At 50.7% G+C, this 21727-nt stretch overlaps 2 protein-coding genes across 4 annotated transcripts; one reads left to right on the top strand and one right to left on the bottom strand.

Moving 5' to 3' along the window:
* The first annotated feature begins 3684 nt into the window (after positions 1 to 3684).
* Positions 3685 to 10964, top strand: Mtif3 (mitochondrial translational initiation factor 3). 3 transcript variants are annotated; one of them, XM_059249250.1, is made up of 5 exons: positions 4062 to 4381; positions 5878 to 5924; positions 7690 to 8123; positions 9607 to 9761; positions 10721 to 10964. In XM_059249250.1, the coding sequence occupies exons 3-5, from the start codon at positions 7691 to 7693 to the stop codon at positions 10934 to 10936; spliced, it is 804 nt and encodes a 267-aa protein (XP_059105233.1). In that variant the 5' UTR covers positions 4062 to 4381; positions 5878 to 5924; position 7690; the 3' UTR covers positions 10937 to 10964. The 3 variants fall into 3 exon arrangements, with proteins under 3 accessions (XP_059105234.1, XP_059105233.1, XP_059105232.1); XM_059249251.1 differs by lacking the exons at positions 4062 to 4381; positions 5878 to 5924 and adding an exon at positions 3685 to 3759; XM_059249249.1 differs by lacking the exon at positions 4062 to 4381 and having other exon boundaries at positions 5760 to 5924.
* On the bottom strand, positions 10916 to 21276 carry Gtf3a (general transcription factor IIIA). Its single transcript, XM_059248975.1, has 10 exons — positions 21270 to 21276; positions 19886 to 20238; positions 17962 to 18062; positions 16064 to 16160; positions 15389 to 15477; positions 13602 to 13675; positions 13098 to 13178; positions 12461 to 12690; positions 11363 to 11422; positions 10916 to 11175 (listed from the first exon to the last, which is right to left on the bottom strand). The coding sequence occupies exons 1-10, from the start codon at positions 21274 to 21276 to the stop codon at positions 11011 to 11013; spliced, it is 1257 nt and encodes a 418-aa protein (XP_059104958.1). The 3' UTR covers positions 10916 to 11010.
* Positions 21277 to 21727: the final 451 nt, after the last annotated feature.

Raw genomic sequence — 21727 nt, 5'->3', positions numbered from 1 at the left:
GCGTTAAACAATGACTCCAACAGACAGGGACAGTCTTCTCTGTAAGTGCACATGTAAAACTCCACACCCCAGGAACTTATGAAAGGAGAGTAATTGGCCTCTAATTCTATTTGCCTCAGGGAGAGTGACGTCCAACTATTCCATCATCAATGCACTTACTGGCCGACCCACCCTCCTTAAACTGTAACCTTAAGCGAGTAACCAGACGATGTCACGGGATATTGAAAAGTGGTGCTGTGCTATATGTGAAATGTAGATGCCAGGTGCGATCTTGGTCATGTTTTGCCGTGACCTCCACAGTAGAGAGCATGGAATGTCTTATAGGTTTTCATCGTCTTCATCCTTCTGTATGACATGATATGTGAGCAGCGGGAATTACTTGCTTTAACGGTTTCAAAACTGAAGGCAGTTGGGTCTGAGGACATACATAGCTCAGTTGATAAAATGCTTGCCAGGCAAGTGTGAGGACCTGAGTTCAGTTCCCAGCACGCATACAAAGAGCTGGGTGTGGTGGTGCACACTCGCAATCCTGGTGCTGAGGAGGCAGCGACAGGAAGATCCTTGGGCCTCCTGCCCAGCCAGCCTAGCCTAGTGGGAGAGGTCTGAGAGACCGTCAAAATTTGTCACAAGGATAGTGCCTGAGGAACAACACCCAACATTGATTTCTGGTCCACTCGTCCTACACATTTGTGCACACACACACACACACACACACACACACACACACATCAATGATGAAGGCTAGCTAAATCACTTCAAAACCCACCATCTGGCTTTTCCAAAGGAGACATTTGAACCCATTTCTGCTTCATTCAGCTGTGCAAAAAGTCTATACATGGAAGAGAAATGTGTCTCCATTTGTAAACATCGCATTTAACACACATGAAAGCTTTTGAAAAATTCATCATGATGTGTAGACTCCGACATGCTTACTGAGCTCATTTACAGTTATGGGTGTGTTTTAATAATTGGCGTCATCAGTTTTTGAGCAAGGAAATACTTGATCTGGAGTGTGAGGGACTTCCTACATGATGAAGAAATGTATTATGGAGCTAACTTCAGTCTTAGGGCATATGAAGGGCTGCAACACAGATGTGGCTACCAGATGCTCTCCAGGTCTACTGGGGGACCTGCCTAAGTAGCCACGTAATAAGTGTAAGTCATACAAAGGATGAGTCTCAAGTCCGATACATGTTGAAAGCGCAGCTAAACTACTGATGTTTTCGTTTTGTTTTGTTATTCAACATATGGGTGTTCAGAGGTTTGGAGTGGGTGAGCCATGGTCCCGCCTGAGAGTAAATGGTTGACATGATGACCTATCATGATAGTTTATGATGCTAGACTGATAGGTTCATGATAGGGTCTCATTGTATGGGGCTGGCTGTCTTCAGGAAATCTTGAACGCTTTTCCTAACACTCGGCCAAAGCCCACCCTCACCCCAGCACATCTTGTCTCCTACATCCCTATCGCCATATCGGTAGGCAGAAGGTGAAGGTGTGTCTTCTCAGCCATTAAACCCGCTCTGTATTGACAGAGGCACTGCCATGGACCCACGCAGGCTCAACAGCATTTATACAATTTCAAAATAAACCCAAGAATTTTACTAGTATGTGGGGTTTGTTTTGTTTTGTTTTGTTTTGTTTTTTGGGTTTTTCAAGACAGGGTTTCTCTGTGTAGCTTTGCGCCTTTCCTGGTTCTCACTCTGTAGATCAGGCTGGCCTCAAACTCACAGATCCGCCTGCCTCTGCCTTCTGAGTGCTGGGATTAAAGGCGTGCGCCCGGCCTGTGGTTTGGTTTTAAAACTGTTACCGCCCCAGTCACCAAGTAAGAGGGAGGATATCCCGTGTGTGTGCACACGCGTGCACGGACCCTTTCTTCATTGGCTTCTCCCAGGTGCCCTCAGGGGTGTCCTGGCTGCCCTGGGTGGCCTGGCAGCTCCTCTGGGAGGCTGGACTCCTCGGCAGGCTTGCCATGGACATCAGCGTCCCTCTCTTTGGTGTGTAAGGACCACTGGTTCCAAAATTAATTTGAGACAGAGTTTTTGAAAGAGTTTCCATGGAGACCTTTTGTTGTTGTTGTTGTTGTTGTTGTTGTTTTTTCCCTCTATGTAGCCCTGGCTGTCCTGGAACTCGCTCTGTAGACCAGGCTGGCCTCGAACTCACAAAAGATCCCCCTGCCTCTGCCTCCTGAATGCTGGGATTAAAGGCAGACGCCACCACTGCCCAGTGTGACCTTTTTAATAAAAGTGAAATTTGGAAAAAAATATTGAGGACTTACAGATCTGCCGACTCTTAGTTAAAGTTACATCCTGGCAGGACTTTTTGTGGAGCCACAAGACAGCATTATTATAGAGAGAAAAGAGAGACAGCATTATTATGAGAGAGAGAGACCTGTCACTGAACTATTTCCCCAGTCCCCTTCACTCTTTCTTTTTTGTTCTTTTAAAGCGTCCTAGGAACTGGAGTTACTGGAGTTGTGGGTGCTGGGGACAGAACCCAGTCCCTCTGCAAGAGGAATACCCTCTTAACCACTGAGCTTCCCAGCCTTCTTTTTACATGCTTGACTCTGCTGATTATGTGATGTTGGGACAAGTCATATAACATCTTCATGTTTCAGTCGGCTCATCTATGAAATGGGTAATGATAGCAGTAGCTCATGAGGTTGTCTTGAGGATTAAACTAACTTGATACACAGTATGTGTTTAGAAGTATGGTACTTACATAAATGTTACCACAAACATGGGCACTTACAGCTGGTGTAAACCCGTCTACCCAGAGGGTGGGCTCCATACTTTATCCCCACAGCTCTTCTCCTATCTTCCCGATGAGGACTAAGTCTGGCAGAATAAAAAGGGCCTCTAATTCTTCATTTCACTTCGAAACGGCTGACATGCAGGCCCCAGCCCTGGCCAGATACAAGGTTCATGTGCCAGAGGCTGTGATCTGATGAGAAAAGGAAGACTTCGATGCGGCTCTCGAGAAGCTATTTAAGGCTTCCCTAGTTTCCTGATGCAAGAGTAATAGTTATAATCAGATATGACCCTGATTGAGTTATTTGGTGAGAATTTAACACGCGGCCTATAAATACTATGGCTTCCCTTCACAAAAGGAATGTAAGTACCCCCACTAAGGAATCCCCTGTTGAAGAACTTGACGCCAAAGTAGGGGGCAGTTAGCGGCCTGGTTGCATGGGTGCCAGCCCCAAGGGCCAGCAGGTGTAACCCAGAGGGGCGTGAAGCTTCAGACTGCCCTCTTCCCTGACTCCTCTGCCTGTGGATGAGCGGTGATTTCTCCCAGTTCTGACAGCGCCTGAGGCGGAATCCATCCCTTTTCGTCAGCAGACAGCGGTCTTGGGAGACAGGGCTGTCACTAGCCTGCTCTGCTCGTATGCAGATGGCGGTATTCCATACCGTAGAGGGGTTGTCTAGGTATTTATGAAACATTGTACGAGGCATTTAATCCTTTATTAAATTGGTATTAACGTAACTGGCGAACGCGATGCAGTGACTGCTCTGGGGACTCCACATTTTAATGTTCAATTCGCCTCAGGAGCAGCAGGTGAGTAAGCAGCAATTTCCCCAATTTCTTCCTCAGAACTTCTATACTTTTTTTTTTTTTTCTCCCGGAGGACTTTATTCTATTAGCGGACCTTCCCTTTAAGGACTCGGGAAGTTCCGCCCGCTACGGAAGCCGACGCGGTCAATCCGCGGAGCCCGTGACCGATCTGCTTGTTCTTCCCGCTCGCCGTCCCCGGCCCAGGTAGGGCTAAGGTGAGGGCTCGGGGGTGCGGGGTTGAGGCGGGAGGACGTGTCCTGGGGACAGTCTATGCGGAGCGCCCCAGGCGGACGGGGTCCAGTAGCCCCAGGCTTCGGGGTCCAACCCAGCTGCCGCGCTCCCGAGCCACCGGCCCGCGACCCCAGCCATTTTCGCCGCGTCCGTGCGCACGCGCACGGCCTGGGGCTCGTGGGGGCGGGGCTGGGCGGGGCGAATGTGTCTGGCTTCCGGGTGGGCGTGTCCCTCGGGTGAGCGTTCCCGCTGCCGACCCTTAGAGACACTTTGTTTTGTTTTGTTTCATTGAAACAGGGCTTCACTACGTAGCCCTGGCTGTCCTGGAATTCACTCTGTAACCAGGCTGACCTCGAATTTATAGAGATCCGCCTGCCTCAGTTTCCAAAGTGCTGGGACTAAAGGCGTGCGTCACCGTCCCAGGACTTTAGAAACTCCTCCTGGAAGTGAGGGTGAGAAAATTCATAGTTAGAGCAGGACGCCAAAGTTGAGTTCACAGAAGACTGAATCTACTCGAACCCGTTCCTTCTGGAGTGAATAGGTGTCAGTAAGCTTGTGACTTTGGAGTGTAACGAACGATACAGAAAACCAGTGAGTAAGTAAACGGTACAAATTCGTGTCAGGCCAGGTGTGGTGGCGCACGGCTTTAGTCCTAGCTCTCACTCGAGAGGCAGAGGCAGGCTGATCTCTTGTGAATTGGAGGCCAGCCTGGTCTACACAGTGGGATCCTGTCTCAAAAAATACGTAAATAGAAATCAGTACCATCAGGTTGAAGACATGGCTCAGTAGCCAAAGCAGAGAAAAACAGAATTCAGTGTCTGGAACTGAAAGTGGAGGGAGAGAACTAATTCCGGAAGGTTGTCCTTTGACCTGCACCAGCACCAGCGAAGACTTGGAGAAGAAAGGGTTTGTTTGGTTTGCAGGTCCCAATCATAGTCCATCATTGAGGGAGGTTAGGGCAAGAACCTGGGGGCAGAAACCAAGTAACACCACAGAGGAACAGTGCCCAGTGGCTGGCTCCCCATTTTGTTTTCAGCCTGCTTTTTTACACACCCAGGCCACCTGCCCAGGAGTGGTACTGCCCATAGTGGGCCAGACCCTCCTACATTAATCATTAATCAAGAAAAATGCCCCCACAGACTTGGCCCACAGGCCAACCTGAGGGAGGAATTTACTCAATTGAAGTTCCCTCTTCCCAGATGACTCTGGGTTATGTCAGGTGGACAAAGAACTAACCAGGACTTCCGGGCGGCGGTGGTGGTTCATGCCTTTAATCCCAGCACTCAGGAGGCGGGGGTTGGGGGTGGGGGGGTTGGGGGCTGTCTCTGTTAGTTTGAGGCCAGCCTAGTCTACAAACCTAGTTCCAGGACAGCCAGAGCAGTTACACAGAGAGACCCTGTCTCAAAAATAAATAAATAAATAAATAAAAAGGGCAGCCTGGTCTACAGATCGAGATCCAGGAAAGGCACAAAGCTACACAGAGAAACCCTGTCTCAAAAAACCAATAAATAAATAAATAGATAGATAGATAGATAGATAGATAGATAGATAAAAATAAAAAACCCCAAAGAACTAACCAGGATAGCACACAAAGCCAGCCTGTCTGTTTCAGTAAGATGAACATGGATCTGCAGGCTGGATTAGTGTACTGACATGACCACTTCTTTTAGGCCATCAATTCTTGTTTGTTTTCTTTAAACTTTAATTACAAAAGTAATTTAAACCAAAGAATGGAGAGATGAACTAGCAGCCATGTAGCCAGAGGCAGTAAATGTTGCCATAATAGCATCGTCTAACTCCTATTTCCTGCTGCGTCATTTCCAGTCGCGATCCTAAATACATCAGTGTTTGTTTCCTGGGAATTTTATTTTCACACTGAGAATATCAGTGGTACTTTTTGATAGTTCCAAATACCTAATCTGCATTTCTATTTCCCCAGTTTGTCTTTTCAGAGGACAAATGTGTTCTTTTCGCGAACACATTTCCTTTTGGAATTCCCTTGTCTTTTTATTCAAAACTAGCTTTCCATTCTCACCAAGCCTTGTCTCACGATCTGGATTTGTGATTTCACTTCCCTGTGGTATTTTCCAGTTTACTCCTCCCTGGACCTGGCCTTGTGCTTGAAGCTCTGTGGAGAGGTAGGCCAGCTTTGGATTACCTCGGGACAAGGCTGTGCTGTGGGAAGCACTGGGTATTTGCTGTAGCTCCTCATCAGGAGACGTGCCTGGGGTGTGCGGTTGTCCTCTGGTGGGGATGCCACTCTGACCCTTGGTCATGAAGGTGACAGTCAGCTTCTTCCTCAGCAGAGTGCTCTTACATATTTAATCCAGAGACGGCACGTGGGTGACCGCCTGGCATCATCCTTGTACCCGAAGGTGTTTGACTGTTGCTTAAATGTGCCATTTTCATTGGTGGCAAAATGGTGACGATGACGATGATGATGATTATTATTTTATTATTATATTAGCTCCATACTTGGAAGAGAGCTTTTCCTCATCAACATAGACAGGCACAGTTTTCCCTAAAAAGACAATAAATGCTCGGCTCTTTCAGTTTCCTTACCAATCTACCAGTTTTCAGTGGAGCTGGGGTGTGACAGTGACACACAGTGGCGATTAGCAGCCTAATAGATGTTTGCATTTTCGGTGTGTTGAAGGGAATTACAGCCATTTTCTTTAATGTTGAAATTATAACTGGCCAGAGGGAGCCCCTTCATGCTGCCAAACTGTAAATGAAATGTCACCACCAAACAAAATGATAATGTGTTCAGGGAAATCTGGGAACCGAGTACCTGTCAGGACCAGACTATGATCATTAAAAAGACCCAAGAGCCTCATGGCAGTGTTTGCTGATGGCCCACTGGCCACTTTGTAGCAGGTCCTCGCCGGTTGTGGGTGGAGGGTGAAACTGGGGGTGAAACCGGAGGGTGAAACCGGTTTCAGCAGGTGCTGTTCCTTTACATTGTTTCTACACACACACTTCCCATGTTGATACACACACACTTCCCATGTTGATACACACACATTTCCCAAGATTGTTGCTCCTGTGTTTGGGTGCTGAGGATTAAACCAAGGCCTTGCACATTTTAGGCAAATGCTCTACCACTGAGCCAGATTCCCAGGCACCTAATAAAGATTCTGAATAATAATAATTATGAATTTGTGATTTTTTTTTTTTCCTGAGACAGGGTCTTACTGTATAGACCAGTCTGGCCTGGAACCCAGAGATCTACTTGCCTCTGCCTCCCGAGTGCTGGGATTAAAGGCGTATACAAGAAGTACCATGAGAAGTGAGAGCAGCACTTTTTATTGTTTGATTGTGGTAAAGAAGAATTTTTTTAAAAATCAAAATGCCATTACATTTTTTTTTTTATTTCTTCTATTTTACAAGTGCTTGCCTGCATGTACAGCTTTGCACTACATGTGTACAGTCCCCTCAGAGGCCAGGAGAGGGTGTCAGATCCCCGGAACTAGAGTTACAGTTGAACATATGGACGCCATGTGGGTGCTGGGAATCTAACCCAGGTCCTCTGGGAGAGCAGAGGACTGTTACCATCAGAGCCAACTCTGTAGCCCCTGAAATGGCATTTCTACCTCATCCTCATAAACAAACCCTTAGATAATGTCACTTTTGAGCGGCACTATAGGATGTAGGAAAAAGAGTTATGAATCTGGGAGAAGAGTAGAGATCAAAGAATCATGGCATGCTGCTCAGTCTGTCACCAGCTGCACCAGGGACAGTGCCAGCCAACAGTCCATGTGTTGGTGTTGCCTTCCTACACATGGATCTGGTGGTCTATGTGCCATAAGGCTGCACAGCCTCACCTGCGCCACATTGTACCATACTAGCAGACCACGGCATCCGTGATTGAGTCGTAATACACTTTCCCTGTTACTTTGTCAGGATGGCTGTTCTTCTGAACAGGTTGATGCTACAAACCTCAATTGGAAGATGTTTCAGAAAACACATTGTGAAGCCAGCCCCGGCACAACTGCCCCTGACTGCCTCCACCCCGAAGCTCTCGTACCTGATTTTTACAAAAGGCTTTAGTACTGCCGAAGACAGCCAAGGGGAGAAGAAACAGAAAAGGAAAGATGCTTTCACTAACACTGGAAGGAAAATTAGTGAGCGGATTATCCGCGTCCTGGATGAGAAAGGCAGTGACCTGGGGATGATGCACCGAGCGGATGTAATCAGACTCATGGACCAGCAGGACTTGAGGCTGGTGAAGAAGAACACCAGCTCAGAGCCACCGGAGTACCAGCTCATGACCGGAGCACAGATCCACCAGGAGCGGCTAAGGCTGCGGGAAGACGGAAAGGCCAACCCCAAAACTGGTAGGTGTTTGATGTTTGTGCCTTGAATACATCAGAACAATGGTTCTCAACCTATAGGTGGAGACCCCCTTTCCACAGGGGTTCCATATCAGATATTTACATTGCAGTTCGAAACAGTAAGATCGCCAGGCAGTGGTGGCGCACGCCTTTAATCCCAGCATTCGGGAGCCAGAACCAGGCAGAACTCACATTCTGTGAGTTCGAGGCCAGCCTGGTCTACAAAGCAAGTTCCAGGAAAGGCGCAAAACTACACAGAGAAACCTTTTCTTGAAAAACAAAACAAAAAACAAACAAACAAAAAAAAAAAAACCCAGTAAGATCACAGTTATGAAGTGGCAATGAGGTAATGTTACGGTTGGGGGTCCCCACAACATGAGGAACTGTATTAAAGGGCACAGGAGGGATGAGAGCCACTGCTTCAGAACAACACAGCAGCACTCAACTCGTGTTGGCCAAGGTGTCAGTGGGACACTGGTGTTGGTCATTGCAGGGAGGCTCCTCCTTCCCCCCTCATTCCCATCCCTTCCCTCTCATTTGTGATGTCCCATGTCCATCACCTCTTCTTTCAAACCTGTCAAGTGCGGGGAGAAACAAGGTGCGCAGACCGAAGTGATGGGAGTCGCCTTCCTCTTGTAGCCTGGGCTGCAGATGCACTGGTGAACCGTGAGGCTGCTGGGGCGGTGAAGCCGCACTTGACAGAGATGTTCTCCACGTCCAGCCTCCTTCCTGTCATTTGGCTTTTTAAGCACTTTGTAAATCCTGAAAGGGTTCACAGTAGCCCTGGCCTGTGCACATGGCCATCGCCTTCAGGCACCTGTCACGGAAGTCACTGACACTGATTATCAGGGCAGTGACAGTGAGGAGCCACTGAACGTCCTAAGGTTGCCCTTCTGCCATCTGAGCCGCATCTGAGTTACCTGCTGCGCCCCATGTTTCTCTCGGATGATCTTCCTCCAGATTCATAGCTCAGTCTAACACGGGGCACGGGGGAGGGGCCAGTGACTCAGAGAGACTGCTTATGCACAAGTCTGAGTTCAAATCCCCAGAAGCAAGTAAATCCAGTCTCATCAGCACCAGTGTGTGCACTCCAAGCCTGCCCCCTGGGGAGATGGGAGCAGGAGACAGGAGTCCTGGAAGCTCATAGGCCAGTGCCCCTGGTGTAGTGTGAAAACAAGACCTTTTCTCAGGGTGGTGAGGACCAACACTCGAGGTACGCACGCGCACACACACACACACACACACACACACACACACACACACGCACGCGCCCTCACAAACACAAATACATACACACGCCTTAGCAGACTTGAACTATTCCTTAGCACATTAAAACCACACACCTTTATGCCTGTCTGCCCCACTAAAAAGCAGCTGATGGTCCACAAGGCTGGAGTGAGATGAAGGCTGTCAGTCACCCGTGGGCGGAAGCTGGGGTCAGAGAACAGTAAACAGACCCAGCAATAAACTTCACTGTTTCCACCAGGACCAGCTGTGATAAAGGAACTCGTTTTTTCTTCAAATATTGGACAGCATGATCTGGACACAAAGAGTAAACAGATTCAGCAGTGGATTGAGAAAAGATACCACGTTCAAGTCACAATAAAGAAGAAAAGTGCTGACCAGCCGGAGAATGAGATGGTGAGGAGGTGTGAGCACCTGCGGGCCTTTCTTTTCTGATGCAGAAAGCTATAGACACACTGGGGAGAGGACAAGCAAAGAGACTGACTAGTGATTCCACCGCCCTGTGTGGTGCCAGCTTCCTGTGTCCAACTGTACACTTACTGTTTTCCATTATAACATACTCGTCCCATGGAAACCCTCTGGGGACGAGAGAAATGGCTCTGTAGTCAAGAGCACCCACTGCTCTTACCAAGGACCCACATTCTGTCCCCAGCATCCACATGGCAGTTCACAAGTAACTCCCGTTCCAGGGAATCTGATGCCCTCTTCTGGCCTCTGTGGGCACCACACACACGTGGTGCACACACATACATACATACATGCAGGCAGAACACCCATACACATTTTTTAAAAATTGTAATATAAAAGCTATATTGTCTTTTAAAAATTGCCAGATAGCTAACATTTAAAATATAAAAAGTAGATAGTTCATAGGAGACTCTTCCATTCACGTGTTCTTTGGAGAACATTATTCTTAGAATCCCTGGAGTCTCTGTGCTGCGTGGCCTTTAAGCCGAGCTCACTTTCTCACCACAAAAGGCGGCACGGTACAGTGGGATTTCAACCCAGGCTGCCTGCATCATACTTGCAGGGCACAACTCAACTGCTTCAGACTTTGTGGAGTCCAGGTGGATCCTCCCTCCCTTCAGAATTAGGAAGGCACTCTGCCAAGACCCAACCCCAGTGCTTGACTTTGGGAGAGCATAGGTGGGCTAGCTGTAGCCCCTGGTGCTGTGACAGACCGGAGTGGGGGCTGCAGTCTCCAGTGGGAGTTAGCACATGGAGTTCCTGTGCAGACAGGACAAGCAGATGGAGACGCTGACCAGCCTGTCCGCAGCTCCAGGGCGCATGCTCAATCTCACCACAGCACCAGAGACACTAAGTTTAAACTAATCTTGCACTGCTGTCCTTTGTAGGATGAGATACTGAACCAGATTCTCCAGACTATGCCTGGACTAGCAACCTTCTCAAGCAGACCGAAAGCTGTCAGGGGAGGAACCGCCTCCACATGTGTTTTCCGCCCCTTGAGCAAGAAAGAAGAGAAAGCGTACAGAGACTCTCAAGAGGCTGAGAGAAGGGACACTTCGAACAAAGACCACAGGACCAAGGAGTCAGACGTTCTGTGTCAGTGATTTTAATAAACAAAATCCAGGCTCTGCAGAGGCCCTGCTGGCTGCTCTGGAGTCGCTCACGCAGCCAGGGGTGCCTAGTGGAGGGTAAGTGATGCAGCCGGTGGGAGCATCTTGCCTGGCGGGCTGCTGCTGGAGTCTGCGCTTGTGGGCATGGAGGAGTCTGGCTCTTGTTTCCTTTTAGGAGGGAAGTACCCACTGAGGCGAGAGGCCAAGCTCCGTCTTGCCCGAGGCAGTTTTACCTTTGGAAGTAAGGAAAGAGACAACTGAATTTCCCCATCAGAATTACCTGCATCACAAGATACCCCCTTGACAGTGACAGTCCTTGATGGAGTCACACCTTCAACAGGTGGACATACCCAGGGCGGCGGGGTGGGGGCGGGGGGACGGAGGACCAGTGGTGGGGGCAGGGCAAGCAGTTCCACTTACTTTGGCCTTCATCCCCTTCTTGTCGGGGTCATGCACGACGCTGTGCCTCATGAGGCTCTGCTGCGGTGCAGGAAAAAGAAGCCCACTTCAGAAACCCTTGGTTCAGGGCTGGAGGTGGCCGGGTGGTTAGAGCATGTGTCACTCTTGCAGAGGACCCGGGGTCAGTGCCCACAAACTACTCGACGGCTCACAACCACCTCTATGCTGGTTCCACTAATTAATCTTTTAAAAAAGTCACAAGCTCTTGGTGTCTGCTAACGTGAAAATGTCATGAGATGGTGCAATAAACTACCAGCTGCCTTTCTGTGGCATGAACTTGACTTCCACCCAACTCCCTGACCAGAGTCTTTTCCAAGGACCATGCTGGAACTGACTCCATCCCGATCTACCGACTTAGACCTTTCCTGAAACGGGAAACCTGGGGTTGAACTTCCCAGCTCATGCTTGCTTAGCTGACTCTCTCAGCTGCATCCCTAAACACCAGATGGAAATCTGGCCTCTGCCCTGCTGGCTGGCAGCAGTGGTCACCACAGGCACCTGTTGGGGGACTGATCCGAGCTATGCTTGGCGAGTTTACAATCCATAGTAAGAGCTCTGAAGACACCAGCTAGGCTGAAGCAAACTGCACAGGCCCACCGCTAGGAACCGTGTTCCCACCTGACCCTTGAATCAGGCCAAAATCAAGCCAAGATCCCACAGCCCCCAGGTTGCCCATCTGTGTTACCCACCTCTTTTCTCAGGCCCTACATGATGGTCTACAAGCTCACAGAGTATCAGCTCTCTAAGATAAAGGACTCTGGCTCCCCGACTCAGCACAGCCAGAATCCCCTAGAGCAGTGGTTCTCAACCTGTGGGTCAGGACCCATGAGGAGCTGTATTAATGGGTCGCAGTGTTAGGAAGGTTGAGAACCACTAGTCTAGAGCACTTGTTAAAATAAGCCGTCAGCTTCCCAACCCCAGGGCTTCTGGCCCAGCTGGGTCAGAATGAGGACCTGGGACTCTGCATTTGTCAAGCGTTCTGCATTCTGAGAACTGGCTCTCAAACCCGGAGCTCTGCAGGCTGCACAGGGAGACCCCAGCCAGGGGCAGGACACTCACTTTCATTGCGAACGTCCTGCCACAGCCCGTGTGCTCACACACGAAGGGACGCGCTTCCTCGTGGAAGGAGAGAATGTGACTCTGCAGGTTGAACACGGTTGTATAGGTTCTCCCACAGCCTTCGCGCACACAGCGGTACACGTCCCTTTCTGGAGCGTGCGTCTTCATGTGCTGCTTAAGGTAGTCTTTGCGCTTGAAAGTCTTCTGGCATACTGTGCAGGTGGCTTCCTCTGGCGGGGAGACACTCATTAACCACCTTCCCTGTCTACACAACGGCCAGTCCTGTGACTACACACAAACTTCAACCCCTCATCTCACTGGCTCCGAATCCCAAGTTCTCTCCTGGCTCCCAACTAGGTGACTAGGCAGGCGGAATTAATGTCATGGCATCCGCCTTTGTCCTGACGCACAGCAGCATTTCCCAAGAAGCCCTACAGAGTTGCAGAGCCTCAGGAAAGCGGAGTGCATGGCCGCACCAGCTCAGAGATCCACAGCAGCCCCTCACCGCCCAGGAAGCCAGCACTACAGGCATGATGCAGAACCCCTCCTTTACAGCACACGTATACGTTTCACTCTTTCCAAGCATGCCGTCAGCTCCCCAGGGCCAGTGCTCTTCCTCAGCTCCATGTCCGCCTACCTTTATGGGCTTCTCTCATGTGCTTCAAAAGTTCTGTCCATGTTTTTGCCACAAAAGAACATCCCTTTTGACATAGATAGCCTGTTAAAAAAAAACACCAAAGAGTTATCCACTGCCTGCTCTGAACACCCAGCGCGAACCCTGACGACGGCCAGGAAGGAACCGCATGCCCCTGTAGTTTTCCTCCTCTCAAAAATGTGCCGCTCTGCTGCATGCAATGAACTTCAACTAGCTAAACCTCTGCACACTTTAGAGTCGCTAGCTAACTAGAAAAGGAGACGCACAGCGGTATACAAATGAGTTACTAATAAACTCAGCATTGGGTTTAAATGGTCATGACAAGAGGCCAAGACCCAAACACCACAACAGTGTCCTTTGTTTGCCACACAGCTCTCGGTGCTCAGTGTGACCGTGCAGCAGACCAAGGATGCCAAGCAGCCCGAGCGGCAAGCACAGGCTGCTGGTGGTGTCCTCAGGGCCGGCACGGTGACCATCTGTACGTACCCTCGTGAACCTTCGCGTGCCGTTTCAGCCTGCTGGGTGAGGCGAAGTGCTTCCCACATCCCTCCTGGGTGCACCTGGGAAAGCAGCATGTGAAGCGTTAGCCAGTCCCTTCCCGTGGAGAACTTTGCTGAGATCCCCTCACCGGAGCCCATCGCTTCCCACACCAAACCTGTCACCAAAATATTCAGTAGAGTCCTAACACCAAAATATTCAGTAGAGTCCTAAATATAAACACCAGTGACTTGGCCAGCTTTGGAGCAAAACAAGCTTTTTGAGAAAAAGTCACACATCTTTTGTTTCTATCATCAAATTGAAAGTTCTCATAGTTCTGAAAATATCGTTTTGTGGCTACAGAAGCCACGTCAGGAGACTGGCTGACTTGGTGACACTGGACCATCCTGAGCTGTTGGTCTGTGGTGTGACCAACTGCTACACACTGTCAGACAGGAACACAGCACGGGCTGGGTGCAGCACAGGGGGGCCCAGCACCAGAAAAACACCAACAACAAAGAGAAAGGGGTTTAGAGCCGGGCGGTGGTGGCACACACCTTTATCCCAGCACTCAAGAGGCAGAAGCAGGCAGATCTCTCTGAGTTCCAGGCCAGCCTGGGCTACAGAATGAGTTCTAGGACAGCCAGGGCTAAGACAGAGAAACCCTGTCTTTAAAAAAAGACACAAACAAACAAAAAATAAAAATAAAGGGTGTCTGTTGCTGGGCATGGTGGCACATGCCTGTGACTGCAGCATTGAGGATCAGGGGCAGGACAACTAGAGTTTAGGACTAGCCTGAGCTATGCAGCGAGACCCTGTCTCAAGAAAACAGAAAACGGGGGCTGGAGAGATGGCTCAGTGGTTAAGAGCACTGACTGCTCTTCCAGAGGACCCAGGTTCAATTCACAGCATCCACATAGCAGCTCACAACTGTCTGTAACTCCTGTTCCAGGGGGATCTGATGCCCTCACACAGACATAGATGCAGGCAAAACACCAAAGATCATAAAATACAAATAAACAAATTATTAAAAAAGCAGATGGCCTGTCTAGGGTCTCATCTTATTAAAAAAAAAAGAAAAGAAAGCCCGGCGGTGGTGGCGCACACCTTTAATCCCAGCACTCGGGAGGCAGAGGCAGGAGGATCTCTGGGAGTTCGAGGCCAGCCTGGGCTACAGAGTGAGATCCAGGACAGGCACCAAAACTACAGAGAAACCCTGTCTCAAAAAACCAAAAAAAGAAAAGAAAAGAAAACAGACAACAGGAGCCAAGGGTGGAGGGAAGAGCAGGCGAGGGCTCCAGGTGCCCGAGGAAAGGGCAGTGCCCGAGGAAAGGGCAGTGCCCGAGGAAAGGGCAGTGCCCGAGGAACGGGCAGTGCCCGAGGAAAGGGCAGTGCCCTGCATCCTCAGCACCGCTGCGAACCGCACTCCGGTGCAACCACAGCCTGTGGGTGAGACCGCACTGTCACTGCAGCAGCGCCTGGGCAAAGGGCAGCCCAAGGTGCAGGGAGACACCACCCCCGCCCACCGCACCCCCGCGCCCATGTGTCCTTCTGAGTACTCAGTTAAGCCCCAGTGCAGGCGGAGCCCAGTTACTTCTGTTCTGTAGAAAAAGTCTTCATGAGGCAGTTCCTCACCTGCCCTTCAAGCTTAACCACAGCTGCCTGGCTCTCAAGAGCTGTTTCCCACGCGTGAAAACTGGTTTTTAGGGAAATCTAACTGTTGAGTCCCCATGGGCACACAGGCCAGCCTGGCTCGGGACCCTTCAATCTGAACTCAGTGCCGGCAAAGCACCGACCTGAAGAGCAGCTCGCCGGTGTGCTGGCACTGATGTGTCTTCAGCTGCTGGTGCTTCCTAAAGGCCTTCGTGCAGCCTTCAAAACTGCACTGTGAAGAAAGAAATGCACCGTTTAGTAAAGGCGGAGACTTGAGACAGATGCTGACATCCTCTCAGGGCTGCAGACGGCTCAGGTAAGAACACCTGCTTCTCTCAGAGGAGCCGGGTGCGGATTCCACATCCACCTGGTGCTTCTCAGCCATCTGACTGCAGTTCCAGAGGAACCGACACCCCCTCTGACCCCCACAGGCACCTACATGCATGTGGTGCGCAGGTACATAGGCAGGCAAAACACCTGCACATAAAATGAATATGAAACTTTTTACAATTAAACAACGGTTTCTCAGGACCTAAGTGCCTCGGGGAACCTAAACTTTCACCCTCTTAGTCCCTGTGAAACGCCTCATCTCAAAAACTAAAGAGCAACGGCAGTCAGAAAAGCAGGCATGCTTCTGCTGGGGTAGTCGGCACTAACCCAAATGCACCCAAAGGGAGTCTTCAACATGAAAGCTTGCAGGATGAGGACAGCCAATGCCGGACTTTACATCTCCGCAAGATAAAATCGGGTGTACGCAAACTCACTTTGGTATCAAATGTAAAAATACTCGAAGTTGAAACCTATGAGGCCATACTCACTATATACTGTTTCTGTGGATTTTCATGTTTGCGTTCAACGTGCTTCTTCAAGTTCGATTTTGTGTTGAATTTCTGATTACAGCCATTATCTTCACAACTGCAAGAGATTGTATGAACAAAATATGACACACCAAAGTGAAAGAAGGTTTAGGGTGTGAACATGTGGGGCTGGAGAGAGGGCTCAACAGTTAAGAGCACCGGCTGCTCTAGCAGAGGCCCCGGGTTCAGTTCCCAGAACCCACCTGGTGGCTCACAACCGTCTGTAACTCTACTTCCAGGGGATCTGACGCCCTCTTCTGGTCTCCACAGGCACCATTCACACACACACACACACACACACACACACACACACACACACACACACACGACACAGAAATACATGCAGGCAAAACACTCATGTACATAAAATAATAAAATAGTATTTTTTTTAAAGATGTGAACATCCTTCTACTTTATAAAAGCTGATGATTGCAAGAAACACTATAAAGTAGCCTTTCAGTAAATTCCAAAGTGTCAAGATGGGATTGTGGCTCAGTGGAATGGTGGGGTGGGGGTGGGGATAGTCCCATGTGCCAAACCATGTCATGCAGGCCTCAACTTGGACAGATGTGCAACAGAATGCACTCAGGGTAAAATGTACACTGGGTCGCCCGTCCCTGGACACGGGGTCGCCCTTCCCTGGACACGGGGTCGCCCGTCCCTATACACTGGCAAAGGGAGGAAACACTGGCCTCGGACGCCTGAATGCTGCTCAGGCTCCAGTGGTGCCATATTCAACTACTTTAATTTACTCTAAAAACCTCCTTTTGTGAGAAATGTCATCATAAGCTGCGTTTTCAACCAGGGAAAGAGCCTGGCTCTAGTGCTGTCCCTACAGGTAAAACATGCTTGGCACAGAACTGTGACCCCCCCCCGTCCCCTCGGGACGTCACTAGGCCATTCCAGTTCCCCTTGTGTTGGAATCTTGTCCTTGAACGAGTTCGTGGCCCTGAAATGAACAAGGACCCCTTTCCCAGCCTCACTGCATGAGGAGACTCCCTCAGACACTGTGCGCTTGGGCAAGGAGTCCGGGGATCAGTGAGCACAATGAGGGGTACAGTGCAGAGGCCACACCAGCACACGGGAGGCCTGTTACACACTGAGCTTCCTCCCCACTGCCCCTGCAAAAGGAGGTGGCCACACGGCCAAGTTCAGGCCATCCTACTCAACTCTTCACAGTGCCGTAAATGGGGACAGCATGTCCATTGCCCTCCTTGAAAAAGCTGGGCACCAAACAGGCATCTTGGACCACAGGGTTGAAGCCCCAAGATGAGAATGGCAGAGTCTTCAGTTTGGAGCCCAAGTCCCTGAAGACCCTGGAGTACCCTACACTTTCCAATTCTACTTCTGCATTCCAGTCAGAACCCAGACAGCCCAATGAGTGAGCGCCTTGTGCTTATCTTCTCTTCACTGTTCACTCTAACACAGACATTTAAACACACGCGCAGGACAGGAGGACAGGGTCACAAATCCTGGCGGAACCAAATGGCAGAGGCAGGGGCAAGAAGGACCCTGGCAAACTGGAGTGGGAAGGCTGTCACTCAGTACAGCTGGGCCACAGCTTCATTTCTGAGGGCCAAGCACCCAGGGGAAGGTAAGGAGAACAGGGCATCACCACACAGAAGGGACACGGACTTCATACACTCTGTCAAACCACTGCTGTCCGTCACCTGCTCGTGAGAGGAGCCAGTCGGAGCCACAAACACCACTTCCAAGATCAAGCTTGGCGGCGAGCACTTTACCCACTATGCCATTCACCAGCCCATCCTCCATTCTTAACCTTATGATCAGCAATCATCCTGCCAGGGCTCCATGCCAAATATACCCCACTCCAAAGGCCTAGTCGGCCCCCTACTCACACGAACGGCTTTTCTCCAGTGTGAATCAGGACATGGCGACTCAGATGGTAGTCTCTGATGAAGGCCTTGCCACAGCCCTCATAGTCACAAACAAATGGCCTCTGGCACAAAGAAAAACGAGGTGAAGGAAAAATTGTACATTGATTGATTGATTGATTGATTGATCGTGTGTATATGTGTGTGTGCGTGCGTGCGTGCATGCGTGCGTGTGTGTGTGTGTGTGTGTGTGTGTGTGTGTGTACACTGCACACATGTGGAGGTCAGAGGACAACTTTGGGGAGTCAGTTCTTCCCTTTTACCCTTGAGTTCCAGGAACCTAGGTCCTCAGGTCTGACAAGTGCCCCTCCTCACTGAGCCACCCCATCGGCTCTGTTGTTAAGTCTGATCTGTGGGAGGCAAAAGCCTCGGACTGCCACTCCAGGGATGCGTCCACTCAGGAAGGCACCTGCTACACTCTGGCAAGAGCTCATTTTGCTGTACCAAGTTCCACACCATAATCAAGCCATCGTCTCATAAGGTCTCTGCAGTAGTCAGACTTTTGTTTTGTGGATAGACAGTGTACTAGCTGGTTTTGTGTGTCAACTTGACACAAGCTGCTGGTCCCGGGTTCTACAAGAAGGTGGGCTGAGCAAGCCATGGGAAGCAAGCCAGTAAGCAGCGCCTCTGCATCAAATCCTGCCTCCGGGATCCTGCCTCCGGGATCCTGCCCGGTTTGAGTTCCTGTCCTGACTTCCTTCAGTGATGAACAGCAACGCTGGAGTATAAGCCTAATAAACCCTTCCTCCCTCAGCTTGCTTTTTGATCATGGTGATTTAGCACAGCAGTAGAAACCCTAAGACAGACAGCATCTGAAATAAGCAGGCTGACCTGCTCCTCTAAGAGACCAGGCTTCCCCAGCAAAGCCCTCTTCAAGATCACTTTGATATGAGCACATGTGGCCTGTTTGCACATCTCTCCCACAGCATCAGTTTACCAACTGTAAAGAACTCAGGGCAGAGCAAGGAGCAGGCTGTCTCATCCCAGGAGAGCTCAGTATCTGTACTAAGAGATGCCATATGGACCGATACAGGAAAATGTGTCACCGTTGAAAACGCTCATAGGTGCAAGGGCAAATGAGGAAACAGCTCTAATTGCAATTTCCCTTTGGGACCCAGGAGGGAGGGGAGGGGATGATGTGGTGAATCCACAGTAAAGCTATATCATGTCCCAACATCCAATTTGGTGTACCTAACTACGGAAATACTCTGAAATCCAGGAGGGTGGTACCAAGCCCTCAATCACAGTACTAGACAGCCAGTGGACAGGAAGACAGAGGTGAGCCGTGCTGCCCAGAACAGTCCAAGAACCTTCTTCAGCTCCAGTCCCAGAAGAGGGTCGATACTAGTAAAATTATTGTGGGACAATAAACACAGCTTAGTGTCCAACCAAAGTGCAGCATTCTGGTCTAGAAGGAAAGGCAAGCTCTGACTGGGACACAGGGACAAAAGTGGGAACAGAACGGGCCAGGACTGAAGGGGGGGTACAGTCACAAAGGAGGTTATGAGGGATGGCAGTAGTGGGTAAGTCTGGCAAGAGGGGCCAGGGGAAAAAGCCAAACAGGAAGGCTTTACCTGACCACCCCTTACCCAGCCTTGGTACGAGACCAAAGCCCCCCAGCAATTAAAAGGGTGCACACTTGTTGCTTGCAGGGAAGCCTTAGGCTTTCCCTTGCAGGACTCCAGTAGGCGGAGATTCTCTGGGCGGATGGGTGGGTGTGTCTAGTGGTAGCTGACTTCCAGATCCCGGTACCGGTCCGATCCCGCTACTAAAGGTGACCCGGGCAAGGGCTGCCCTAGACCCCCGTCCTTGCTCATCGCCTCCCCCGGCCAAGCCCAGGACGCAGCCCCCGCGCCGGGCTCGCCACGCGCATCCGCGGCCAGGTTACCTCCCCCGTGTGCTTGCACAGATGCGCGTCTAGCTTCCAGGCTTTGTTGTAACTGGCGCCGCAGTCGGGGAAGGAGCAGATGAACCGGCTGGGGAGCGCGGGGCGCGGCGGGGCGGGGCCCGCACAGGCCGCAACGAAGGCGTCCGCGATGGTCAGGGACGACACGGCTTCCGCGACCGAGACCCGCGGCTCCAGGGCGACGTGGCCGCTCCCGGGCCGAGGCGGGGCGGCCACGTGCGGCTCCCGGGACGCCGGACACGAGTCACCGGCGGACCGGCCGGAGACTCTCCACACTTCCGGGAACGCGGCCTCGCAGGGCTCCAGGTCCCGCCCACCAGCCTCCAGCGCCTCGACTGCGCATGCTCCGAGAGGCCCAAGCCGGGCTGCGCATGCGTCCCGAGGACAGGGTTCGTGCTCAGCAGTCGCGGCTTACAGAAACTGGAAGCGCTGCCTAAGAGTGCAAAGTTCCAACCTGACCTAGGACGGACTGTTCTGCACACTCCAGGTTCGCCCTCTGCCCCCTGCCACGAGCCCCAGGACACAGTGGGTCCCAGGCTTGTCTGCTCATTCGAGTCACGTGGAGATTTTTCAAATTTCCAAAGCCCAGAGTTTATCAGGACCAGTTAAACAGTAATTTCTGAGAGCGAATGTGCTAGTTACTGTTTCGTCGACTTTTTGTTTTTGAGGCCCCAGGTGTTTGGGGCTGTTCTCAGCCGTAGGCTTTCCTCTTTCCCTTCTCTTGATTCAACCTCTGTATTGGCAGGGACTGAAAATACCCTTTCTGAATCCTTACCGGCAAGGTGGTGTGCGTCGACTGAACTGATCTTACTGTTAGTTGAATGAAGATGACCATGAATAATATCTTTACAGAAGAATGTTTTGGCCAGACGGCGGTGGCACACGCCTTTAATCCCAGCACTCGAGAGGCAGAGCCAGGCGGATCTCTGTGAGTTCGAGGCCAGCCTGGGCTACAGAGCGAGTTCCAGGACAGGCTCCACGGAGGGGGGAAAAATGTTTTGAACTCACTTTATCCCAGTCAGACTAATCCACATGAAAAGGGATTGATGGGCCAGGCGGTGGTGGCGCACACCTTTAATCCCGGCACTAAGGAGACAGAGGCAGGTTCGAGGCCAGCCTGGTCTACAGAAAGAGTTCCAGGACCTTGTCTTGAGAAAACGAAAGAGAAAGGGGGAGGGGGTTGGAGGGATACAAGAGGGTCTCAACAAACCAGGTGCAGAAAGGCCTTGGAATGAGAGACTTGTTCACAGGGCATTTTCTGTGCCGCTGTTAGGATCTCCTCACGCGCCTCCTATTCATGTCCCATGTGCATGTGTGCATTGCTGGCTGTCTCTCTGTCAGTCCCCTCCTCACTCCCCTTCCTCACCCTCCATCTGCTCCACTCCAGCTTCAGATGCTCCCTTCCAGGCCCAGTCCTCCCCCTACCTGTCTGTCTGTCTTTCCTTTTCTCTGAAGATCAGCTTCGAGAAGATTTTGAGGTCCTGCGTCCATGACTGTTGTTTTCCAGGGGTTTTGGTCCAGCACAATCTCTTTGCATAATCTTCTACCTGTCCGCTTAGCTAATAGCCCTGGTTAGACAATGTGGGGCCCAGCTAGGACCAGGCTCTTCTCAGCGCCCCCACAGGGGCGGGATTGTGAGTCATGAGGGTCAAAGCTGAGGACTTACATAGGACTATTGTATTCATGTTCTAGCTGGGGGCTTTAATTTACTAGTCTTCTCAATCACTTGACTAGCTTGGGGCTTTCCTTTACTAGTCTTCTCTGTCACAAAGGGGGCTGGGGCTCTGTTCTCACCCTTGGAGTCTGAACCCAACTTTGAAGTAC

The sequence above is a fragment of the Peromyscus eremicus genome, chromosome 23, assembly GCF_949786415.1.
Source record: "Peromyscus eremicus chromosome 23, PerEre_H2_v1, whole genome shotgun sequence".
Lineage (NCBI taxonomy): Eukaryota > Metazoa > Chordata > Mammalia > Rodentia > Cricetidae > Peromyscus > Peromyscus eremicus.
This window is presented reverse-complemented; position numbering and strand designations above follow the sequence as displayed.